Source organism: Camelus ferus, chromosome 7 (assembly GCF_009834535.1).
Source record: "Camelus ferus isolate YT-003-E chromosome 7, BCGSAC_Cfer_1.0, whole genome shotgun sequence".
NCBI classification, from domain to species: domain Eukaryota; kingdom Metazoa; phylum Chordata; class Mammalia; order Artiodactyla; family Camelidae; genus Camelus; species Camelus ferus.
In genome coordinates, this window is record NC_045702.1 from 14,806,489 (window position 1) to 14,829,868 (window position 23,380).

The following is a 23,380-nucleotide window of genomic DNA, read 5'->3' on the forward strand; positions in this document are numbered from 1 at the left end:
AAAGAGGAACTGGCATGATATCTACACAAAAATACCCCAAGAAGAGAGCAGGTCAAGGGTCTTCTGACAAATGAAACTCAGGCTAGGAACACACTAAATAGATGAAGGCCTGAGACAGGTTAAAAACTGTTAACACATCTCCGTGAAATTGAGAAATGGAGAAAGGGAAGGAAGGGAGGAAGGAGGAAACAGGAGAAGGAAATAGAGCCTCTGTGAACAGAAACTTAAAGAAAAAACAAGATGAGCCAAAAACAGTTACAAGACGACAGCACAGGAAAAGAGCAAGTGAAGGTTCGCCCAGATCTCTGAACCATTAAGTTATAGAAAAAACCCGCGGGTTAGCCCCGCTGTGTCACCACTGCAGTGGAGGAAAAAAGGATTAAGAGGTGGTGAATAACAATTAAAAATATGGTGAATAACAATTAAAAATACATTAAGAAATAATCCATTCATTTATTCCTTTTTTTCAAGTATCTGTGGAAGTGTTTTGCTTTTTATCCACTTTGATTTACTTTTCTATGAATTTTAATTTGAAGATTTGCTAGTGAAAGTCCCTTCCCCAATGTTAACCCTGCTTAATTGAATATTCATACTTTTCTCTCCTCTTAAATGAAGGCCAAGACTTCTCAAGCTAGGGTACATGGGGGCATGAAAATAAGGGAGGCCCTAGGAAAACAGGGCCATTTTTAGATGGGGGATTATATAATTTAACTGGTAAAATATCTTTTAAATATTTTTATACTGAAACTGGCACAGCCATATTATGGGTACAAAAGCAAAAGTCACTTACATGCTTAAAACAAAGCAATAAAGTTAAAAAGAAATATATCTGTGTTTGAGACAGTTAGCTTCAGACAATGTCTCCAAGGTCCCCAAGGGCATGAATCTGTTCTCCTCTGGAATAGGGATGTTTCCGAGGAAAAGACAGAAAATATGAAATTATCCACTTCAATACAGCTATAACATCATGGAATGAATCGTTTTATAAGATTAATGGATGCAGATACCAAGAATCTGAGGGAACGAGACACAAAGTGCCATTGGCTCCTCTGCTGGACAGCACTGCTCCAAGACCTCGTCATCACTGAGACACCCTCAGGACAGTCACGTAGTTTGCCTTCCATCCATCCGCACGTTTCCCTTCGAGGCCTCTCATCTTTCAAGTAGATCAATTACAAGGCTTCAGGACACTGAAAAATGTGCCCAGTCTTCTACCAGCAACATAGCAACACGTAAGAGCAAAGGAGTGTCATCATTATGAAAGCCAAAGTCCTGAGGAAGTATTGCATTCCTGGTGATGTTTTATTGTCTCACTCAGTACATCTCGAACTGAGCTGATGGGCATCACGTCACAGCTAGTTCAGCCTTGACCATGTGATAAGATGCTTTGTGATATGTTTTAGATACAGGCATTTTCTTTTTTTTTTATTGAAGTATAGGTGATTTACAACATTGTGTTGGTTTCTGGTGTACAGCAGTGACTCAGTTATATGTACTCTTTTCCATTATGGTTTATTACAGGATACTGAATATAGTTCTCTGTGCTGCACAGTAGGACCTTGTTGTTTACCCATTTTATACAGAGTAGTGTATTATCTGTTAATCCCAAATTCCTAATTTATCCCTCCCCCAACTCCCTTCCCTTGGGTAACCATAAATTTGTTTTCTGTTTGTGAGTCTGTTTCTGTTTCATAAATAAGTTCCTTTGTGTCATATTTTAGATTCCACATACAAGTGATATTATATGGTATTTATCTTTCTCTGATTTACTTCGCTTAGTAGGATAATCTCTAGGTCCATCCATGTTGCTGCAAATGGCATTATTTCATTCCTTTTTATGGCTGAGTAGTAGTCCGCTGTGTACATATTTATACACACACACATACCACATCTTCTATATCCATTCACATTCATCTGTTGATGGACATTTAGGTTGCCTCCATGTCTTGGCTGTTGTAAACAGTGCTGCCATGATTACCAGGGTGCAGATACATGCATTTTCTTGGCAACTTCCATGAAATGCTCTAAACATACAAACTCATCCTAACACAGGATCTATTTTATTTGAATGATATTGTCCTGACTCTACTTTTCATAAAGCTTCTATAAAATATTTTACTTTTTTTCTCATCTCATGGCTTTAATTCAGTAGCACCCATGCCTTTCCCAGTTGGCAATTCCTTGGGAATATCTCTGTCATTTCCTCCCGTGGAGGCAGACAGGTCAATAGACGACCCATTTTACAGAGCCCTTCCTAACAATAGATTAGATGAATATACTGGTGACCCACCTACAGGGGTCTAATACTTTTTGGAAATAATCATCCACAAGTGAATGTCAATCTCCCTTCCCAGGGTCCCCAACACATAGACCCTCTGCTTAGATTTCTAAACCACCACCTAGTATGGAATGGCCAGCAGATGGGGTCACCACACAGAGGTGAGCTTGGAATACAAACACAGGACAGGTGGAAGAGGCAGCTGAACAGGCACAAAAGCAGAGATTCATATGCTGAAAATCCTTAGCCGTGGATTGTTCCTGTAAGACTGCGAACGGGCGGGGAGCACTGAGATACTCATACTAACTAGCAGGCCTGGCTGGCAGAGCCAAGGCCCCTTTTTACCCTCCTTCCCATCACGGAATCATGACAGAAAACAAAGGAGGAATGGTGGGGAGTGAGAAGCTGTGCTGTGTCTACACTCCACTTGGCACGCTACAGACAGCACGTGCCTTGGCTGTGAAGTCCTCGTGAACGAGGCGGCCGTGACCGCGCGCTGAGAGCAACTCTCTCTGCATCTGTTTCACCAGTTCTCCTCTTCACACCTGACTTCCCTCTTCACCCTCCCACTTCTGGGGTGGAGGCCACGGCAAAAACGCCGTTTTCTGCAAGCAGAGGGTGGGTCACTTACTCTACTCTGGCTTCGTATCAGCTCTGAAGATTCTGTCCCTCTCTTTCGTCATCCTACTTTTATTTCTTTTTCCCTCCCCTGACCACAGCCCCCAGAGTCCCCTGGGCTTATCTCATCCACCTTCCTCACTCTTTGGTGGAATCCCTTATTTCTGTAGAAGAACCTCCCATCCTGTGCGGATACATCTGTTTCTACTGAAAGACACCAGATACATTCTGGTCTGGGCAGCGTTGCCGGGGTGGACTCTGTTTCCCACCTGGACCACCACTGCTGGTTGCCTGTTAACAAACTCTTGAGAAGTGGCCCAAGTGGAAACCGATTTCCTAGTGGGACACCCCTCCCAGGCACATTTCAAGAGTCCACACACCACTGCTGCAGAACCATCATCTTTGTTTCCCTTCTGTTTTACCTTGAAGTGATAAGGCTACAGAAATCCAATGTATTTCCTAAAACTGTTGATGGACAAAGAACTTTCATTTAAATCAAGTAAGCCAAGGGATGATTTCATGTGATTAGAAAGCATGGCTGTAGGTTACCATCTCTGGGCAACAGCTTCCTCCTTTGAGCTTCCCTCAAGGATGGACATTGCCTAAGGATTGCTGTGCCCAGCCTATGACACCCTTTTGAGGGCTTGAGGGAGCAACAGTGAGATCACAGGTCTAGGTGACATCTTGACCATCATTACTCCAGCCCCCAAGCATCTCTATCTAGGTAAACAGAACCAAAATCTCTTAGCACTGAGAATCTCCATCAACTGTACAATCCTCTCTGTTTGCTTTCCCTCCCTCTAATTATGAATATTGCTATTAAGACAACGAACAAAGCACATACAGTAAAAGAGAGAGCAGGCGAGAATGAGAGCGAGAGAGATGAAAGTTACAGCAGCCACACAAAGTGGCATTGAAATGAGAGAAAGACAAACACATTCTCTATTCAAGTGGTCACAGACCCATTCAGGGAATGCCAAACAGCCTCAAAGGTAACATTCACCGCCAACAGAGGGGAGGGGCACAGGAAGAGCAAAATCTTGGAGGAAAGAGAGAGAGATGGGCATTTGTGTGGAGGTAAGGAAATAAGTCTCAGAACTCAAATAATAAAGGCTGTTTGGTGAGTTTTTCGTTTGATGTAAATTTCCTTTAATTCTGCTCATGCTCATAATTTCCTGTTCTTTAAGACTGCTATCCAAATATATACCCAATGATCCCCACATGATCTGCACTTGAAATACCTTGTGTTTTTTAATAAGTTCCTGCGTTTAGTTATATTTGGTGTTTTGAAAACACCACTGTTTTACCACTAGCTTGTATAATTCCATTTCTCCTGCACACCCTCCTTAATCAGTCTGCAGAGTGAGGAGGAAGCCCCTACACGCCCTTTGAGCTTGAAATTTTACTGCCACCTATTGTTCATCCTTAAGAACTGCAACAAAATGAGGGGACGAGCAAGGCGTTTCTTTGAAATCTGTGGGTAGAGATGGGGAGAAATGGGCGAACTTGGTGGTGAACATAGGAAGAGGTTTTCTAAAAAGAGAGATGACTGGGAGAGACTAATACTGACCAAGTTCATTCAACATGAAAACCTGACCATCACACTTTTTTTATTGTGTGAAATATGAACACTTCTGGGAAATATTTTAGCATTTTGAGGATGACGTTAAAAAAATTGTACATCAGACACAGTACAATCATGCAGATAAAGAAGATGTGAGACTTCATATTACAAATCAGTCTTTGCAGTACAGCTGCCTGGCCAATTTCTAAAAAGGGATTAAAGGAATAGAAAAGGCATGTTATTCTAAAATCCAACCAAGGGAAATATACCTGCAGAGAGCCTGTAGGGAGTATCAGCAGGGAACACCTTTTATAAAGAGTTGCTGGCTTTATTCTAATGACTCTGGGAGCTCTGGCCAACAACTCCTGTTGAGACACAATCCATCGGGCGTTTTGTGTGAAATGTGGACTTTTTTAAGCATAAGTTGAAACATGAGCTCTAAATCGTGGAGGCAAATCATGTGAGTGCTACATTCCGTATCAACACAAGAAACTTACACAGAAGGCCACCTCACATGCCACGTGATTCAGGACAGGCAATATCTACCTCGTGGGGCCGAGGTGACTGAGCAAGGGCTTACCCACAGCTAATTATTATGAGATCCAAAAAGGACTTCCGAATCTAGCTTTAGAAAATGGAAGGAAAAAAAGAAAAAAGTAAGTGGAGGTGGGAGTTGCTTTGGCACTTCTCCCAAAGATAATTGTAATATATTCCAGAAATTTTCCTATCAACATCTCTCCTCCGACCTCACCCACTTCTCAGGAGAGGGAAGTCATGTTCGCAACACTGGCATGGGAAGCAAAATCTGTGAAAAGTGTCTTTCTCCCCAGCTCTTCTGTGTCCTAGGGGCTTTTCTAAGTCACGTATTATAAACAAGCCAAGCCAGTAAAGGAGCTCTGTGAGAAAAAGGTAAATTCATACAAGTCAGTCATGGTAATACTGAGGACAGGAAGTGAAGGCGGCTCCCGAGGCTCCCAGAGTCATCCAGTTAACTTGGTGTTTGAATATTAAACACCACTCTGTGCTTAACTCTCACCCAGGAGCTGTGGGAAATACTGAACTTGTGATAAGCCATCCCACTTCAAGGAGGTGCTAAGACTACTGTTAGAGCACTGGAGAAAGTTGTAAAGCAGTGTCAGCTGTGGTGGGGGCCCTTATGCCTGGAGATCAGCACAGGAGCCAGGAAAGTTAGGAAAAGGGGAAATGTGGTCCCCATTCCCCTGAATCCCAAGTAAGTAGCTTCTCAATGTTGTAATGACATATCCGTCCTGGGCTCCTCAGGGTTGTGGGTTCCGGGGTCCCCAGAGGTTCCCGTGAGAAGGTGCACACTCTGTACACCTCCTCCATTTCCAGTGGCAATAAAAACACCCCCTTCACACCCCTGACCCCATGCCTGAGCACACCAAGGGGTTACTGGCCAGTATCCCTACAACCTGAGATTCACAGGCAAACATTTTTGGAAGGATTTCAAAATCATAATTTATCCTTTAAATCAATTTAATCAAATTATTCATCTAAGGCAGATGCACTGAGAAAACGAGAGGTTTGTTGGGAATTTGAGAAGGAAGCAAAGGGGTGGCTGGGTTATTTTGAAGGTGAGTGGTTAGAGAGGAGACGTGGCTGCAGGAGGCAGCTGAAACCTGGAAAGAGACCCTTGGATGTGGAATGCGCCGGGCTCTGAAGAATCGGGGTGAATGGGCCTGAGGAATAGAGTGGCAGGACACAGAAGCTCACTTGCTGTCCCCAGCACTGTCTCACCTGTGTTCCCGAAGGCTCCACCCTCTCTGTGGAGGTGGGGAGTGGGGGAAGAGGCGGGCCAGGAGGGAGTGGATTCCTAAGGGACCATCCAAGGAATGAGAAGGGATGCAGGCAGCCCTTGAAGAGCCAGTGGTCAGGAGAGAGGACTCACATGAAGAAAATATATCATGTCACCGGTAGATGTACCGAAGTCACATTCATGAGGAACTATAGCCTCTTCCTTGATTATTAAAATTAAAAGCAAATATTCAGCTCAGATCCTGACAGGCACCCTCACTTACAGAGTGACATCTGTGGGAAAGAGAAGCTGCCCCACCTCCCCTCCCATTGCCGGAACCTGCCGCGGAAGCCCAGGCACGTGGTGTCTGCCGAGGACCACGGACTCTACAGGGTGGGATCCTCTAAGAGTGACATGATAGGCACTTTGCATATTTGCCCCGCTTTGGAAAGGAAGGAAGGATCACTGGTGGAGCCCTCGGAAACCATGGGCACCTTCCCATGGCAGGGACATCTTCCTGGCATTCCCGGGGGACGGTTCTTAACATTTTTTTTTTTTAAATCCACACAAAGTATATAGGTCATTTATTTCCCTTCTAACCCTGGGCTCAGTGTATAGATGGCTTCTCTTCACCCTTTGGGTTGACAATTTTCTCTAGGTCACTGCTGATAATATGGTACAGCTCAGCATAGAAGGTCCTCAGGTCCAGCACCGTGGCCCTGAGCTCCCCATAGGCTGCCTCATCTCGCTCGCGCACCAGGGCCCGGTAATCCATCACACAGGTCTCCTTAGAAGCCTTGGCTACAGCATCCCCGCGTTCTGAGAAGTACTTGGAAATGGTTGTCTGGAAGGCGTCCACTTTGGTCTTGACTGCATTTACCCTCTCCAGCACCTTTTCCTGGATTGCTACTCCAAAGTCATCTCCATCCTCAATTTTGGGGGTCAGGTGGTGGATCCATGTGATCACCAGAATGCATTTTTCTTTGAGAGTCCAGACTTCTGGCTTAATCAGAGCAAGCAGGGTCAGGACCTTCTAATTCCAGGAAGGAAGCCGCACTTAGGGACTTCTTTCTTCTCCTGCTTATCCATTTCCATCTCATCATCCTTGGGTGGAGGGTCTGGGATGGGGATGCCCAGTGGGGCCCGGAGAGAAGTCAGGTCAGTCACACTGAGGGGATCCTCCTGCAAGAGCTGATTCAGGTATATGATATTCTGAGGCAAGAATCTGCAGAGGAATTCCTCAGCCTCCTGGAAAAGATTTTGCCTGAAGACATCTACCTGTTTGCAGGCTTCCCCGCTCAGGCACACCCCACAAGGTTTGGCCATGCTGCTCCAGTTGCTGCTAGATCGCCGGTCTCCGGTTCTTGTCACTCTTGACTAAACTTTAATCCTGATGCTTAAAAAGCTGGGCCGTCGAGGAGAGCCACGCCCTTATTATGCAGGACTAACACCCGCCACACCTCTGCCAGCATCTTCTAGCTTGACTCCAGTCCGACATGCCCCACGTCCTCGCTCCGTTTACCAAGCTGATGAGATCTCAGCGTCAGGTCCTCCAGGAAGACTCAGGACTGTATCCGGGAAGAGAGGACCAACCGCATGCAAAAGGCCTCCAATGTGACCCTGCACCAGCAGCCACTGCTCCCAGGGGACACAGATGACGAATAAGAGCAGGTCCCCGTGTCACTTCCAGCACAACCACTGAGCACAAAACAAAATTCCCATTCCTATACTGGCATGATAGCACTGACTCTAAGCTCCCGAGTGCAGACGGAGATGGAGTGATTTGCCCAATTTCAGAAGGGCGCTTAAATGATTTTGTCACAAAAGACTCTGTTACCTTCCTACCTGCTTTCCTTAATGCCCTAAGGCAGAGTGTGTTGTTGGAAGGAAAGAGAAGAAATCTCCTTTGTTTTGTTTTTAAAGGAGACTCAGTAATTCCCTGAGAGGCCCTTTCCACTGCTCTCTGCCTATTAGGAAACTCAAGAAAAAGTGCTTTTCTGTACAAATTGCCCCCATACATCCTAATGCTCTGGCTTTAGTTGGAAATCTGAGAATTCTGTTCCATCCATAAAATTTTGATGGTTTATGGTTCCCCAAATGCCAAGTTTCTGCCCCTCCATCCAAAGAACATCCAAAACCTCTTCAAGGACTAAACTTCACTCGTGTAACCAAAATAATCTAGAGACAGGACATGGGAGACATGCTAACATCTCACCGCATCAGCTTCTAGAAACAGTTCTTCCTCCCCACCCCGCCCAAACACTGTGTTCAGCAGCAGTGCCTACAGCTGCCAGCATCCACCGGAGTTCTCTCTGACTTTCTCACCTGTGAAACAGCAACAAGTCTCTGAGTCAGGGATTTGGCGCATCTTTATTATTTTAATATGTTAATTCCCCGGATCAAATTGAGGAGCAGAAAGAACAAAGCAAAATTGCTTCTTCACTATTTTGCATACATAAAGGGACAGAGTATCATTATGTGCTTGGCTGAACAGAGAGGATAACGACTGGAGGTAAGGCAGGGAGAGAAAGGAGAAGAAAGGAAGACACACGTCAGCTAAACTGCAGCTTTTCCAGCTTGAGTGATCAGCCAGAGAGCAAGAGTCAGCCCAAAGGGAAGGAGGGACGGAACCCAACTATCTGAGTGACGCAGATGCCAGGGACCGTCTCTATCCTGACAGCACTGATTTCATCTCTAAGATACAGTCCAGCAAAACCTGGAGCCCACTAAGAAGATTAATTTTCTCCCTCTTATCTGATTGTGATGCTCGAAGGATATTTCCACAACCAAAATCACTGCCCAGGAGTCTGTCTGCCTGTTGCAAACCTAGAGCTTTGACAATAAGCACAATTTTCCTTTTTATTAGAGTCAGACCATCACCTAATGTTCCAGGAAGAAACTGGGTAAGCAAACAGCTGAATACAAGAGAGGCATGAAGCTATTACTCCTATGTTCAGCCCAGAACTTCTGAGTTTTTGGAAGAGGGGAGGTTTCAGGGATATCTTCTTGGTAGGGTGGTTCAGAATTGCAGGCCACACTGAAAAGGTCCACAGTTCAGTTTACAGTATTATGAGGGGTTTGGGATATCCCTAAAGAATCTGCCAGCTGTACCAGCTTCCTTAAGCACACATCGGGTGGAGTGACGTCAGACTGCCACAGAATACACTCAGTTATTTGAGAGGCATTTCTGGTTACATAATGATGAAAAGCAGACACTTATCTGTCCATGGACCAAAGCTGAAGAAAATAAGCACAGAGCCCTTTAAAAGCCCCTTTTTTTTTCCTTTGAGGCTTGCGTTTTCATTAAATTTTTAAATACTCATCATTTTCATGTGAAAACTGGAAGCAGCAAATTCTTTTTCCTCATTTCCAAACCACTTTATGCATATTATCCATTGTCACACTTATCACTGGTTTATGTGATGTTCACCTTTTAAACAGGAGTTCTTCAAAGACAATACTTTCTCATTTAGTTGTATGTCACCAATGCCCAGATATACATATTGCTCCTACCTAGACGATGCGCAATATACATTATCTCAATAAATGAATGACTATCTGAATGGCACAACCCATTTCTTAGAATTCCATTGAAATCATAAATCAGACCAGATACATTACAGTTCAACTTTGGTAACACTTGTCTCTTGTTAGAGGCAGAAATGCTCTACCCATCAGTAAAAGCCATCAGCCCTGCTTTAGCTAAGCAGGTGACAGACCGCAGAGCACAGATGTCTGCACTGAATGTCTGCCTTTGGATGGCTCCCCGCGCTGTCTCCCCAGCGTCTTAGTTCCATGGCAAGAACTTTTATTTTGACCTTTGTGACATTCACCTTCACTCTTCAGGGCTCAGGACTTGGAGATACTAAGAAAAAGTGCATCATCTGCAGTCAATTTTAGGAGTTTTGCATAAACCCCCCAAAATATAAGAACTAGAGAAGATTATTCATATTCAGAGACTAAAGAATCCTTCCCAGTCCGTTTACCCGTTTCCCCTTAACCCACCTGACTCAGCGCTAAGTCTGTCCTTTCCTCAAAGATAACTTGGAAAGAATAAACCAGAGTTTTCACTCAGTGCCTATTTATTTTTATCTTCTAGATCCTTAAGTCAGGAAAAGTTTTCCTCAGGGCTCAGATTCTGTCTGCTAAATTTTTAGTTAATGACTTCCTTATGAATCTTCTGCCAAAATGAAATACAGTCTTGTTATGAATTGTGATGGTACAAGTAGTGATGAGAACAACTTACAACTCCAGAAACATGTTATTTCACTAGTACTTTCTTAGACACTGAACATTTTTTTTCAACTTAAAGACAAATTCATTATAGTCCTAGCAGTAACAATGTGAGTCAGCCACCTCTCACCAATTTATTTCAAAATCAGTTCTTAAAGATTGTTTTCTACTGTGTTCAAATCCTGTGAACAGGATTTGAAAACCCTGTATGTGTTGTATATCCTTCTTTGGAATTGTACTCTCCCCGAGGGGACCGGTGCATAAGTAGACAATACACACACACACACACACACACACACACACACACACACACACACACACACACACACACACGGAACATCTACATGTGTTAGAGTCAGGCTATCACCTTAAGTCCACCCCCCCAAAAGAAAACTGGGTAAAGGAAATAGCTGAAGATAAGAGGGTAATAAAGCTATTACATACATACACACAAACACACTATATATACAGCGTGTTATGTATATACACACAGTTGGCCCTCCATAGCTGTGAGTTCCAAATCTGCAGAGTCCACCAATCGTGGATCGTGTACTACGTTTATGATGCATGGTTGAATCTGTGGATGCACAGCTGCAGATACAGAGGGCTGACTATAGGACTTGAGCATCTACGGATTTCAGTCCTGGAACCAAGTCCCCGTAGATACCAAGGGAAGACTGTATACATCCTTCTCCATAAATTGTAATGTACCTAAATGGAATTTTAATATAAATGTAACCATTTCCAGTAATAATAGAAGTCTAATTCATTCTGTTTGTTCATTCTGTCTGCTCTCGGAGGGAGGTTGGTGGCTCTCAGAAGCTTAAGGTGAAACTAAGAAAACCATGAGGAGCCCCAACCGCCCAGGGCAGGTGGGGGCGGGTGCTGGGTCAGGTGGAGCTCAGAGGGGGACGGGTCTCTTGACAGATGCTGACTGGGTGCCATGGAGGGAGCATGAGCTGGGAAGGCGTTGTAGTTACATTCTTTTCTACCTCCCATATTTTTTTTAATTAATCATCTCAGAATTTTGTCTCTCATTTACCTTTTTAAAGAACCAATTTTCAAAATTTTTATTCTTGGTTAATCATTAATTTTGTCTGTATTATTTCTCTTCCCTCTTTTTTCTTTGTTCTCCACTTTAGGATTCTTTTTCCAGTTTATCAAATGGAATGCTTTATATGTATACAATCATTTCTCTCTTGATAAATATTTAGAGTCATAAATCATTCTGTGAATACCACTTCAGCAGTTTCCTGCAAATTCTGATAAATAGTATTCTCAGTTCTAAGAATTTCAAATCCACCTCCCCCCCTTTTTTAGAATACGTTAATTTAACAGTGTAAACAGGATGTTAAAATTGAACTTTTCCTATCTCCAAGTTGACTGGGTTTTAAAGCTGAAAGCAGCTGATGCCTAGAAATACCTAGAACATGACAGCAATGCTTCAGGCCCTTTCACATACTGATTCTTAAGTGTTCCTAATGGGACAGTACACTGTGCAGCACTGAGCAGAGCTAAAGCTGCATACAGACTCTGCGACACGGATGGAGACGCACAGCAGGATTTTCACTGTGTTTTTAAATAATAAAATATTAGAACTCAGTATCAAAATGGAGGAATAAGTTATGGCATATTTGTAGAATGAAAATATTCTATACCAAACAAAATGACTTAAAATCCATAAATATATCAATATGAATGAACTTTAAAAATATGCTGCATGAAGTGGCAAGTTCTAAAAGTGTATGCATTGTACAGTACAGGTGATAAAAAGTAAAAAGATAATATAAAGCAAAAATCCCATAAAGCAGTAAGTATTGTTGTACTACTGAGTATGCTGGCACGGACAGAAAGACCTAATGCAAACAGCAACATGGTATTTCAGGCTGCTTGGCATCTTAGTGTTTTTCCTATAATGTTTATGCTTATTTAAGTTGGGGCATATTTAACATATATTTAATAATGTTTAAATAAAAGCCTATGTTTATTTTTTGTTTCAATCTTTTTTAAAGAACAAAAACAAATGCTTTAAAATTAATTCTCAACCACATTTCCTTGTGAGTAAATTTTCAGCAGTATATATTTAATATGCATAGTCTCCCTCTAGTGTAGAATTTTTCACTTTATAAATGCTTTAAAAAGTAGATACCAAATTAAATCTTTCTGGGGCCTTTGCACTGGCCCTATGGGAAGACACTGCGGCACCACGGAAAAGCACAGAGTTAGGATTCAAACCACAATCCCCACACTTGTTATCCTGGGTAACCTCAGATGAATACTTTAAACTCTATGAGCTTCAGTTTACTCACCTGTTAAGCAACGGTGAGATTTAAAAGTTGTTGAGAGAATTAAAGATAATTTAACTACAGTATAAAGCATGTAGCAAGTATCAATATGAGCTGTTACCGACCTTATTATACGTTACATATTTATATGAAATATACATTTATTACATCATTGCATTATTTTATAACTGCAGTTATAGCTGTTTGTATCAGAGATGATCTCTGAAGTAAATAAGGAGCTGTTCTTCCTAAGGAATTAATGAACACACACAAAATTTTCAGAATTAACAAGACAAACTGAGTAAGGTAAAGTATTTACTTTTTTAAGTGACTTAAAACCACCATTGTATTTGGCTCACATATTCTGTGAGTCAGGGATTTAAACTGAGCCCAGTGGGGACAGCTTGTCTCTGTTGCACAGTGTCTGGAGATTCAGCTAGAAAGACTCAAAGCTGAATGTTTGAATGTTACTTTATTTTCTAAGTGACTTGGCTGAAAATTTTTTAAAAGGGAGTCAGCTGCTCTGAGACATTTAAGAGCTAAGGTAGTATAAATAACCAGGAAAACTAGTAGCTGCCAATTGAAGATCAAAAAATTAAGACAAATCCTTGAAAGGATAATAAAACCTAAATAAAAAATAAGAGTTGATTTTTGATAAAGCGTTGTAAGAACTTGGCTATTATATAATGCGGTACATTTATTTTTGATCCTTGGAAAGAATATTTACTATCTTAGAAACAATCTCATATATCATGATATATACATTAATATACTATATAGAGAAAAATCAGGGTATAGGAAACCAGATTGAGTTCACACCCCACTTTTTGGAAATAGCCTGGATGTAAGAACACTGAAGCGCTCATCAGGTTTGCCTAGGCTGAATTTCTATTTCTACAGCTAATTAAAACCCTAATTTTCAAATAAACCTACAGAAGCTAGATGACCACTTTTTCAGCCATCAGCAGGTGACTGACTCAGCCTGGTTCACAAGTCTCAATTCCGTATACAAGAGAAATGAAAAAACACCCTGAATTGTAAGCAATCAAAATGCCATCAGAAACTAACAACAAGGTTTAATTAAAAAGGAAAATCCATAGTAATTCACTTTTTCCTTTCCAGTCCTCACACCACAAAGTAAGAGGTAATACAGAGAAGCAATTAAAACGAAGTCACCTTTTGCCCTTGGGGTGTCTTGAGTAGAACTTTTACCAGAGAAATAATTAGCTTCAGATTTCTCATTTTTCTCCCCTTTGTCATACCGAAATTTCTTCTGGTCTTCCTTTAGAAACAATGCATTGTCTTGCCTCTTCAGTTAACCCTGGGCTTCTAAGACTCTTAGTAATTTTGTTATTTAGTAAAAATTGTAAGACCACATAGCTACAAGGCCACCATCCCTATTTGATTAGGACCTTGAATAGGACTGGAAACCAGCCTGATCTCATGAGTTACAGTGAACTTGCACAGCCTCTGAGATAGGGTGACCGGCCTCAAGTCAAACCACGGGTGCAAATGATTGTGTCTGTGACCACAGGGTGCACCTCCTGCTCCCGCAGGGAGGGTAGCAGGACAGAGGATTCGCTGGACACGAGTGTACCAATCCTGCTGCAAAATTCAACATTCATCCTACTTTCCAGCCACGATCAGCCCTCGGAAGAAAGCACACCCGCTCTTCTGACCGATGAACAAATGCAGCATCGTCTACCCAGAGAGACTAAAACCCGGCACCCACGGCTCTGCAGGTTTGCCAGCAAAACCACCTGGCAGTCACACTTATCACATCCAGAGGCTCAGAACTGGAGACGAATGAAACAGACCTATAGCAGCAAGTCCAAATGTTCACACAAATAAAATGCTCAACGTCACTTCCAAACCATTCACAGTCACTCCCACGCATGTCCCCATGACGTGGCAAACACGGGCATCTGGTCAACACTGGATTCCAGTAAAGCAAACACAAGTGAGGTTCAGAGTAATTACATATCCACATCCAAGGACTCGCTGAGGCTCAGGAGCAAGAGAAACGGAAAGTGAGGCTCCGTCAAGAGCTTGGGGGTGGGTTCAGTGAGCAAGGTGGACAAAATGCCAAACCACAGTCAGGAGATGGCTTGAGCATCACTCAACAGAGACGTCTTCCCATTGGTGAACACCCCACAGAACCCTCGCCCAGCGATCACGGTGGCGCCCAGGAGAAGGAGAGAGAGAGAGAACTCTTACTGTAGCCCTCGGGAGTGGCTGAAATCTGTCAGATCCGAGTCTTCATAGTGCGGAGTTATCATTCCCAGCCCGCTGTCACTGAGCATGCGTTTCCGGAGGGCGGGATTCCACCAGTCTGTCATTCTGCGAGGAAGAAGAGCACCTGACAGTCAAGCATCCAAAGTCAGCCCCAGGTTTAGGCTGCTCTTTCTCAGGGTGACTCAGAAGTAGCAGCAACGGTCAAATAAGTGAACGGGGCTGAACAAGGATGAGGGCTACTGCACGTGAACACGTCTGTTAGTGCTGCGTAAGTATGGGTGCAACTTGCAAATGCCACCTAAGTGCACGTGTGTGTGTTTTCCAGGGAAATCCTCGTTTTAACTGTATCACCTCCATCTATGAGGAAACCACTGAAGTTCATTAGACTACACACACACACACACACACACACACACAGCTCTCTAAATAAATCTTTTTGAATTTTTGAAATAATTTAGAAATACTGCTATTTCGATGGTTCAACATGGTGGTTAAAACAGGCATGGACTCTAGCATCAGAAAACCTGGGAATAAATCTCAATTTTTCCCTTTTATTTTCTGTGTAATATTGGCTAAGTTACAAAAACTCAATTTTGTTATCTATGGACAGATAGTAACAGCACCAAATCTGCAGTCACTTTGAAATGATGATGATGATTTCAATAACATAATATGGAATGAGTGTCTACCAAGTGCCACAGACTACCCTAATTTTCCATATATTAATTCATTTAATTTTCAAACAATTCCGAGTAGGTATTATCCCCTCCATTTTTACAGATGAGGAAATAAGGCCAGAGACTTAAGATGATTAAGTCACTATGAAGTAACAGGGATATAAGAAAGGCCTTTAGCACACTATGTGGCTCATAATAATTTTCTGATATTTCATAGTTATTGTTGTATAATCTACTTGTCTCAGGCTGCCTAAATATAGCAAAAAAAAAAAAAAAAAAAGGAGGAGGAAGTGAAGGAGGGAAAGAAAAATAATCGTCAAACCACCAGGGTCAATTTTTACTTTTAATACAGGCATTACAGATGCACATGCACAAACGCAAGTACTAGTGGTTTCTAGTTTGGCAGGAGGTGTGGGTGTGGCAGGTAGAGGAGGCTCACACATGATATGGATCTGGGTGGGAAAGAGTCATTCCAGCCAGCCCTTCCTCAGACAGACTTATAATGAACCAGCTGTACTGTCTTCTAAGGAGACACAGGAAACCCTATTTCAAAATAGTTTGATTGCATTAGAAATGTCAAGTGCAAGGCCAACCCAGACATGGATGACGGCTGCGGCCAGCCCCACCACCACAGTACCAGGGAAGAAGCCCACTCACCCTGAGGCTTGCTCCACCACCAGATCAGGCATTCCTGGAGGCGTCCCCGCCTGCTGGGATAACACCATATCTGGGTCCAGAATAAAAACCTCATCTTGTGAAATCTCCATCACAAAGTGCAAATGTTCCTGAGGAAGAAAAAGAAGTCTGTCAGATGATTAATGGAATGTTCAAATGCATTATCTGAAGAAATAACAAAACAAAGCCTGCTTGGTCTTGAGGAATAATGAAATTTTGTGACACAAAATGACCACAGTATATTTTCAAGAGGCCTGACCAGTGGACATCCCTCCCTGAAGCAACACGCAGCAAGAGGCTGATGAGGCGGAGAGTTGAGTCCCTCTTGGTTTGGGACTCTCTGACCAGGATCCTGATAGGTGTAACCAGAGATGCTCCTGCCTCTTCTTCTGCCCAAAAACTATCAAAGAATGCACCTTGGGCCAGTGTGTGTGTGTGCGATGACCTAGACTTCCACCCCCAGGATCTGGTCAGAGCTGAGTGGCATGACTGACAACTGGTTTTATCCCTGGCTTCCATTCTGTACTTGGTTTTTCAGGAGAACATGGACAGTGGGAGCACTTGTTAGCATTGAGCAGAAGCATCTTTTTTCTCATTCTGGAAGTGGGGAGTTAGTTCTGTCTGTCTGTCTGTCTGTCTGTCTGTCTATCTATCTATCTATCTATACACACACAAACTCAAAGGTGTCAAATTTGCTAACCAGAAATAAACTTTATAATGCATAAAATTTGGCTAAGAAGCACGAAAAGTAGCCATGTGATGAAAATCTGGAGTGCAGGCTGATGACAATATCTACACGCCTACTTATTTTCTGTCTTCATTTTCAAGGTTAAGCCTTATTACCTTGGGTCCACAAATCACAAAACATGTGAAGACAACCAAAAAGTTCCTAGCTGAGACTATGAGTACCATTCCAGAATTTAATGTGTTTTGGTGTTTTAGTTTAAAAAAATGTGTAAGATTAGTTACCAATCAAGTATATTTACTTGGGAATTTTTCACTTTTATAAATAGCCTCAAGAAAACTTACCTGAGATCTGTCTATTCGATAAAAGCGATCAGCAGAAGTTGCTAGGGAAAAAAAAATGCATATGGCATTAAGAGAGTCCTGTGATCTGGCACCCGATTTACAACCTTCTCTTCTACTATGACAGTCAAAAACCTGCTGGACTACTGGCCACTCCTGAAATCTATTTAGAAAAACTCAGGACTTCATGCCTCTGCCCCTGCCATCCCACTGCTAAGAAAGCCCGTCCCCATTACATACGCCTCCCTAACTCACCTCTTCTGTGCGACCCTCCCTCAGCCCCACCTCCCTGCCCCACACAGAAGCTGCTGCTCCCTCCTGTATGCACACTTGCCTTTTGTGTACACTTCTTACGGCAACTACCTTCACGGAAAACTGAGACTAACACGTCTGCCTCTTTAAAGGTCTGTGTTTCATTTATTATTCTAACCTCCAGGTATTAGCATAGAACCTTAAAAAGAGCTGGGACTCAGTAGGTATTTATCAAGTCAATAAAGCTAGAAAAAAACTGGAGGTAGCCTGACTTCCCGAGGAAGTGATGCTCATTTTGGAAAACAGCTTGAAGATGCAGAGCCAGGGACCACACCTGGTATTAAAGGAATCATTTCACTTTAAAATTGAGTCCCTAAAGTCCTGTCTGAAGACAGCTAAAACAGCAACAACAAAATTTATTGAAGCACTCCTATAAGGGATGGGGCTGCATCTGTAGTTTGAGAAAAACAAATCTTAATGACAGACTTTGGGTTTCTGGAAATTAATCTGATTATTCTTAATATTCAAAAGAATTAGGTTCTTCCTCATTTAAATCTAACAGAGTCCAAATATTATAAATTGATTTTCTACAAAGTACATAATACTAGAGGGAAAAACTCAAAACACAAATAATCACTCAAAAATCATAAATATTTAACAAGTAGCTTCTCTCCAAGGGAAATGAGCTAAGAAACAAGACAGTCATGGCTCCTGCCCTCCGAAAGCAACAAGGGAATAAAATCTGCCTGAGAAGGACTTACAGTACTTTGTTCCTTTAACCATGACAGCAATCACCTTTTAAATGTTTTCAATGAAACTATTTCTAGAGTAAAACTAATGTCTAGGTTAAGACCATTAACCATACTTGTAATTTTATTTAAGACTGTATGTAGATAACAATTCATACACATTTTTCCTAATTTTGTTAAATGTAAGTTATTCCTCTGTGGATTCAGAAAAAAAATTGATTATGTTTCTCATCACTAGGGAATAAAGCAACTGGAGGAAAAGCAGTATCAATTATTTTCAGAGGCAGCTGACAAGCCCGTAATGAAAACCTATGTCATGATTTATGTGGGTTAGATTTTATATAGATACGAGTGCTCATCTTCATAAAACGTTCATACCCTCACACATCCTGTCATTCTCTTTTCCACATTTATATCCTTTCAGATGCACACACAGGTAAACAAAAGAAAGGTCTAGAGTGAAAGCCAATTTGTCCACATGGACAAGAGAGATACACTGGGACGACATAAGCAGGAACGTACTGTAAAATGGGTAACTGGAGAAAAAAGTGGGATTAGGCAGCATCTAGGGAGGGAGTGATGGAAACTGGGTCATTAACCAATCAGAAAACAACTGGCCTATTATGCATTCAAAATCTCATGCTCAGCAGAGCAGATTTGAATGCAACTGAAAATGCTGACCCTTTCACAAAAATTTATACCTCATACTGAAATGAGGTTTTACTGAAAATAACGTGAAAGTTCCATAAAATGCAAACATCTAACATGGTACCTACCCCATGTTGATGGAATCCATCTACTGGCCTGAACTGAAGACAGGCACTAGCCATGTTTTAGGAAAAGGGGCACTGTAAGGGGGATGTTATCTTAAGCAACTTGAGGCTGAGAAGTTTGGCCAAAGTTAACCAACTAGCTTTGAGGGAAGTAACTTCAGCAAACTGTGTTGTAACATCAAGTCCACGTCATTTGAGATGCAAATACCAATTACATGGTGCCACAAGGAGAGTTTCTGAATAATCTTGGAAAACTGGAGTCCACTCTATCCATCAGTGCCTTGCCCGGCGGCTTCCCCGACCCTCACCTCTCAAGGAAATACAGAAACACTCACCGTCTAGAAAGCACCACCGTGGGGAGAGTCTCTGGGCTGAGAGTGCCCTGGGGAGGGAGGTTTCATGGTCCTGGAAAGAGATAAACACATCCTCGTGGCTCCATTTGAACGACCTGAGGGGCGTCCCTCACTCCACACTCCACCCTGGCTCTAAAGGTGAGCATCGTTTCCTACACAAAGTGCTGATGAGAGACCAACTCATACTTTTCACTTAAAACACACACATGGGCTCTGCTTTGCAATGAATTATTTCACATAACAACTCTCACATACAATTTCCAGGAGGTTTTCAATTTTCCCGTTAAACATTCATAAATTCTGCAACTTGGGAACACTGACTCCTTTGGGGAAATCTCTTTCCCTTTATGAATCTGGAGAACTGCTGGCAGCTGGCTGTCGTTTACATGTCAGTTCTCTACATAGGTACCAGCATGTCCCCGACTCCAAGTATCTCTGGCAATAATAATTTAAAAAAAAATAAAAAGCACATTCTAGTTTACAACACATGATGTGGTATATTCTAGCCCTGGCTCAGAGTGAAACTGAGATCACTGACAGAAATGGGACAGAAGAAGAGGGAGGCTAGGTCTCTGCGGGGAGGACACGGGGAGTTTAGTTTGACCCTTATTCGAGATTTGAGATGTGCAGATATAAGGAGCATGCCTGGAGTAAGGCTGAGTGTGCAGGGTCTTGTGGGTACAGAGGGAGACAGGAGAAGGAAGTGAGAGTAACACAGAAGAGGTAACAAGAGAGCCAGTCAGAGGTTGCACTGGCTTCTTTAGGGGTTTAATCTGCCCCACGTGATCCTCAGGCAGAGCTTTTGCTTAAATCAGTGGTTCTCAAAGTATGAACCTGGACCAGCAGTATGAGCTGGGAAGTCAGAAACACAAATTTCCAGGTGTCGCCCCAGATCTACAGAAACCCTGGGGGTGACACTCAGCAGTCTTTTAGGTGAGGCTGATATATGCTGAAGTTTTAGACCCATCAGCCTGAAGTTACAGGGACAAAAGGAAAAGGAGGTCCATTATTAGAAATCTTAGGGATATAGATTTTTTTTAATATGAATGGATTCTGCAAATTAAATAACTGATAGAAGAAAAACTGATCTCACTCAGAACTGGTACCACAGTTTATATTTAGAGACACAGACTTGATACAGCTATGGATACAGAGGTAAATGCATATTCCTCTGTTTTGAACTGGCTTTGAGTCAAATGAAATCTTGACATGTACCTATTTTTTGAGAACTATGTTTAACATTTTGAGAATTATATTTGGACACGTGGTATCTTATTTTAAAGGGACTAAAGACTCTTAAGGTAGTTTTATAAAATATGTAAAGCTACCAACATGTCTCAGTTTGGTGAGAACTGTAATTATAAATCAAGAAATTTGAAAGTGATTTGAAACATCTGGTGGCAACTGTGGAAGACAAATAAAGATGTCAAACAGAAATGTGACTGTCTTCTCTAAGACTAAAGGGACTTAAACACCAAGGATACTTTCTTAAGTTTGATGTCAAATGTGCTACAGAGACCACCATGAAAAAATATCAGAATTTCCTCAGGTAAAAAATGACTCTGAAATACAGAAATGCTTGATTTAACACTTGAAAATCCTAAAGATTGATAACGTCATTGCTAGAATATTCAAATTCAAGAATGCTGGGTGTTATTTAGTTTAATAAAATGCAGACTGATACATTATCTCACCCACATAACTAGCTTATGTAATATTGATATAATTGTTTACCTTTTTATATGTGCAAGTGTCTGTGTATCTGGAGAGTTTTATGCAGATGCCTGATTTATTTTGCTTATTTTCTGTTCAGTTATTCACTTTGCACCTTGACCCACAAAGCACTTGATGTAACTCAACTTCCTTACAGGGGTTTTGTTTACGGAGTATGTTACGTTTGCTCTGTGAAAACATAGTTTTTAAAGCCATGGAGCTCTTTAAAATACTTCAAGGTATGTTTAACAATCCTTGAACTCCCTGAAATTTTATGTAAGTTTAGTATGTCGATGTCTATGTGCCTTTCTCACTGCTTTCTGTAGATTATCAAAGCGATCTGAGATCCCACCAAAATTAAACAGCTACTAATTTAAATAATCAAAAGCTTAGGTCAGAGAGGACTCAACAAAATCAGATGATTCTAATCACTAAAATGCCTTGACAATAAAAAACAGGAATTACTATTTCAAAGGTCCTGGCAATTAGAGTATGAAGCACCTGAAGCTCCCTGAGCTGGTGGCTGTTCTCCTGCCACCTACCTCTCTGTTCTTCCTCAACCTTCTTTCCAGCACCTAAAATCAAGCCCCAAATGAAGAACTGCAGCTTTGAGAATTTAAGTAAACTCACAGAAGTATCCAGCTATTCAGTGGTATAATTCAGTTACAGGTCTCTATTACTACAGAACCTTGTATCCCAGGTTTTATGCCTTCTAGAGGAATTAGATAATATTGAAGGTTTTGAAGGATGGATGGGGATTGTATAGGTCAAGTTTGAGAGAAGGTTCCTGCCTCAACTCAAGCAAAAACATGAGGAAAGCAAAATTAAGAATGACCTTACTGGCTATGAAGACCTTCCTTTGACTCTGGTGTTGAAGGATTTTCCCATAGTTTTAGCTTTTGCTAACTGTTAAACTAATCTTCAGTATTTCTTAAGAGGCTGTTCACTGCCTGGTAACTCAGAGTTCTTCCTCTCCCATGTTTCCCAGGCACACTGCTGCCTACTTGCCACTCCCGTGTACCCATCTGCTTAACAATCCCATAGAAATATGTTTGTCAGTGGGAACATCAGAGAACCACAATCCAGAGACAAGGAACGGAGATTCATGTAAAGATCATTCTCATTATAGTTTCCATAACTCTGCTGTATGTGCCATGTGACTGCAGTTCTAAACCGCATACAAGTATGGCCAATATTAATAGGTGGCTTATTTCTGTTACAACTTTATTTCAAATCTGCATGATGGTGCTTATTGTAACATTGTTTCTTTTTTTTAAAGGCAGAAACTGTATATAACCTAAATGTCTATCCACAGAGATAAAGTTAAACCTATAGCATGGAATAGAGCAGCAGTTTTAAAAGACTGAATTAGAGCTTCATTTATTAGCAAGACATAATGGCCATGGTATACTACTGTTAAAAATAAATTGTAGTATAATACGTATAGTGAGTACATAGGAATGTATCCATTTTTATCTTTAAAACCCCACAAAACCCCGTAGGTGTATGCATGTATATCTGTGTGTGTAGCTCTGTTATCAGTGAGGAGAAAGGTACAAAAGGGTACACACCAGAAAGGTATACTTTGGTGGGGAGTTAAGGGCCAAGCAGAAGTCTAGAACTGTGTACAGCTGGAAAACTCAGATAAGCCAGGATTATAAAGCCTGGCCGACTTTAGGACACAAGTAGCTAATGAAAGTCAAGAGAAAGACCTTGAGGACTTAACAGCAAAGACAAATGTACAGTGGGATGGATTAAAAGTGGAGCAGAAATCAAGAGAAGCAGATTGTCAAAAAAAAAAAAAAGGACAGAAACTCAAAGCCAGGGTCTGTAAACTTCTTCACGCTCTGATGGTCTCAGCTTACGGTGACCACAGAGGTGATGAGGCTCTTCCTACTCAGAGCTCGGGGAGCTCCTGCAGCACGCCTGCCTATACCTCTGCTTCTCCTACTCAAAAAAGAATCAGATTACATGTGCGTGGTGATGACGTTAGCATAGAGGTAATACTGTACTGAACTTGCTGTGATTTTTGTCTTAAAACTTTCCATGCTAATACATTGTGGGTGTCACATCAGGTGACTTGTGTCATCACAGAGGGTCTGGCACACAGGTGGCCCTGGCATCAAGGAATCCTGGTCTCAGGGACAGCAGGAGTATGACCAACAATGCAGTGCAGACTGTGAATCAGACTTG

General features: G+C 41.9%; 2 protein-coding genes across 4 annotated transcripts in view; both read right to left on the bottom strand.

Annotated features, from left to right (window-relative positions):
* DGKI (diacylglycerol kinase iota) overlaps window positions 1-23,380 on the bottom strand; it is a 397,841-nt gene that overhangs the window by 50,478 nt on the left and 323,983 nt on the right. For all 3 annotated transcript variants that reach the window (XM_032483433.1, XM_032483435.1, XM_032483434.1), the window contains 4 exons: window positions 19,457-19,526; window positions 17,351-17,391; window positions 16,304-16,431; window positions 14,952-15,074 (listed from right to left, as the gene is read on the bottom strand). In XM_032483433.1, the coding sequence (XP_032339324.1) occupies window positions 14,952-15,074; window positions 16,304-16,431; window positions 17,351-17,391; window positions 19,457-19,526 (362 nt within the window). The remainder of the gene's footprint in view (window positions 1-14,951; window positions 15,075-16,303; window positions 16,432-17,350; window positions 17,392-19,456; window positions 19,527-23,380) is intronic.
* Window positions 6,763-7,635, bottom strand: LOC102509934 (proteasome activator complex subunit 2-like). The gene is given in 2 exon segments (XM_032483436.1): window positions 6,763-7,251; window positions 7,254-7,635. Coding segments are annotated over 2 exon segments (717 nt in total). The 5' UTR covers window positions 7,543-7,635; the 3' UTR covers window positions 6,763-6,823.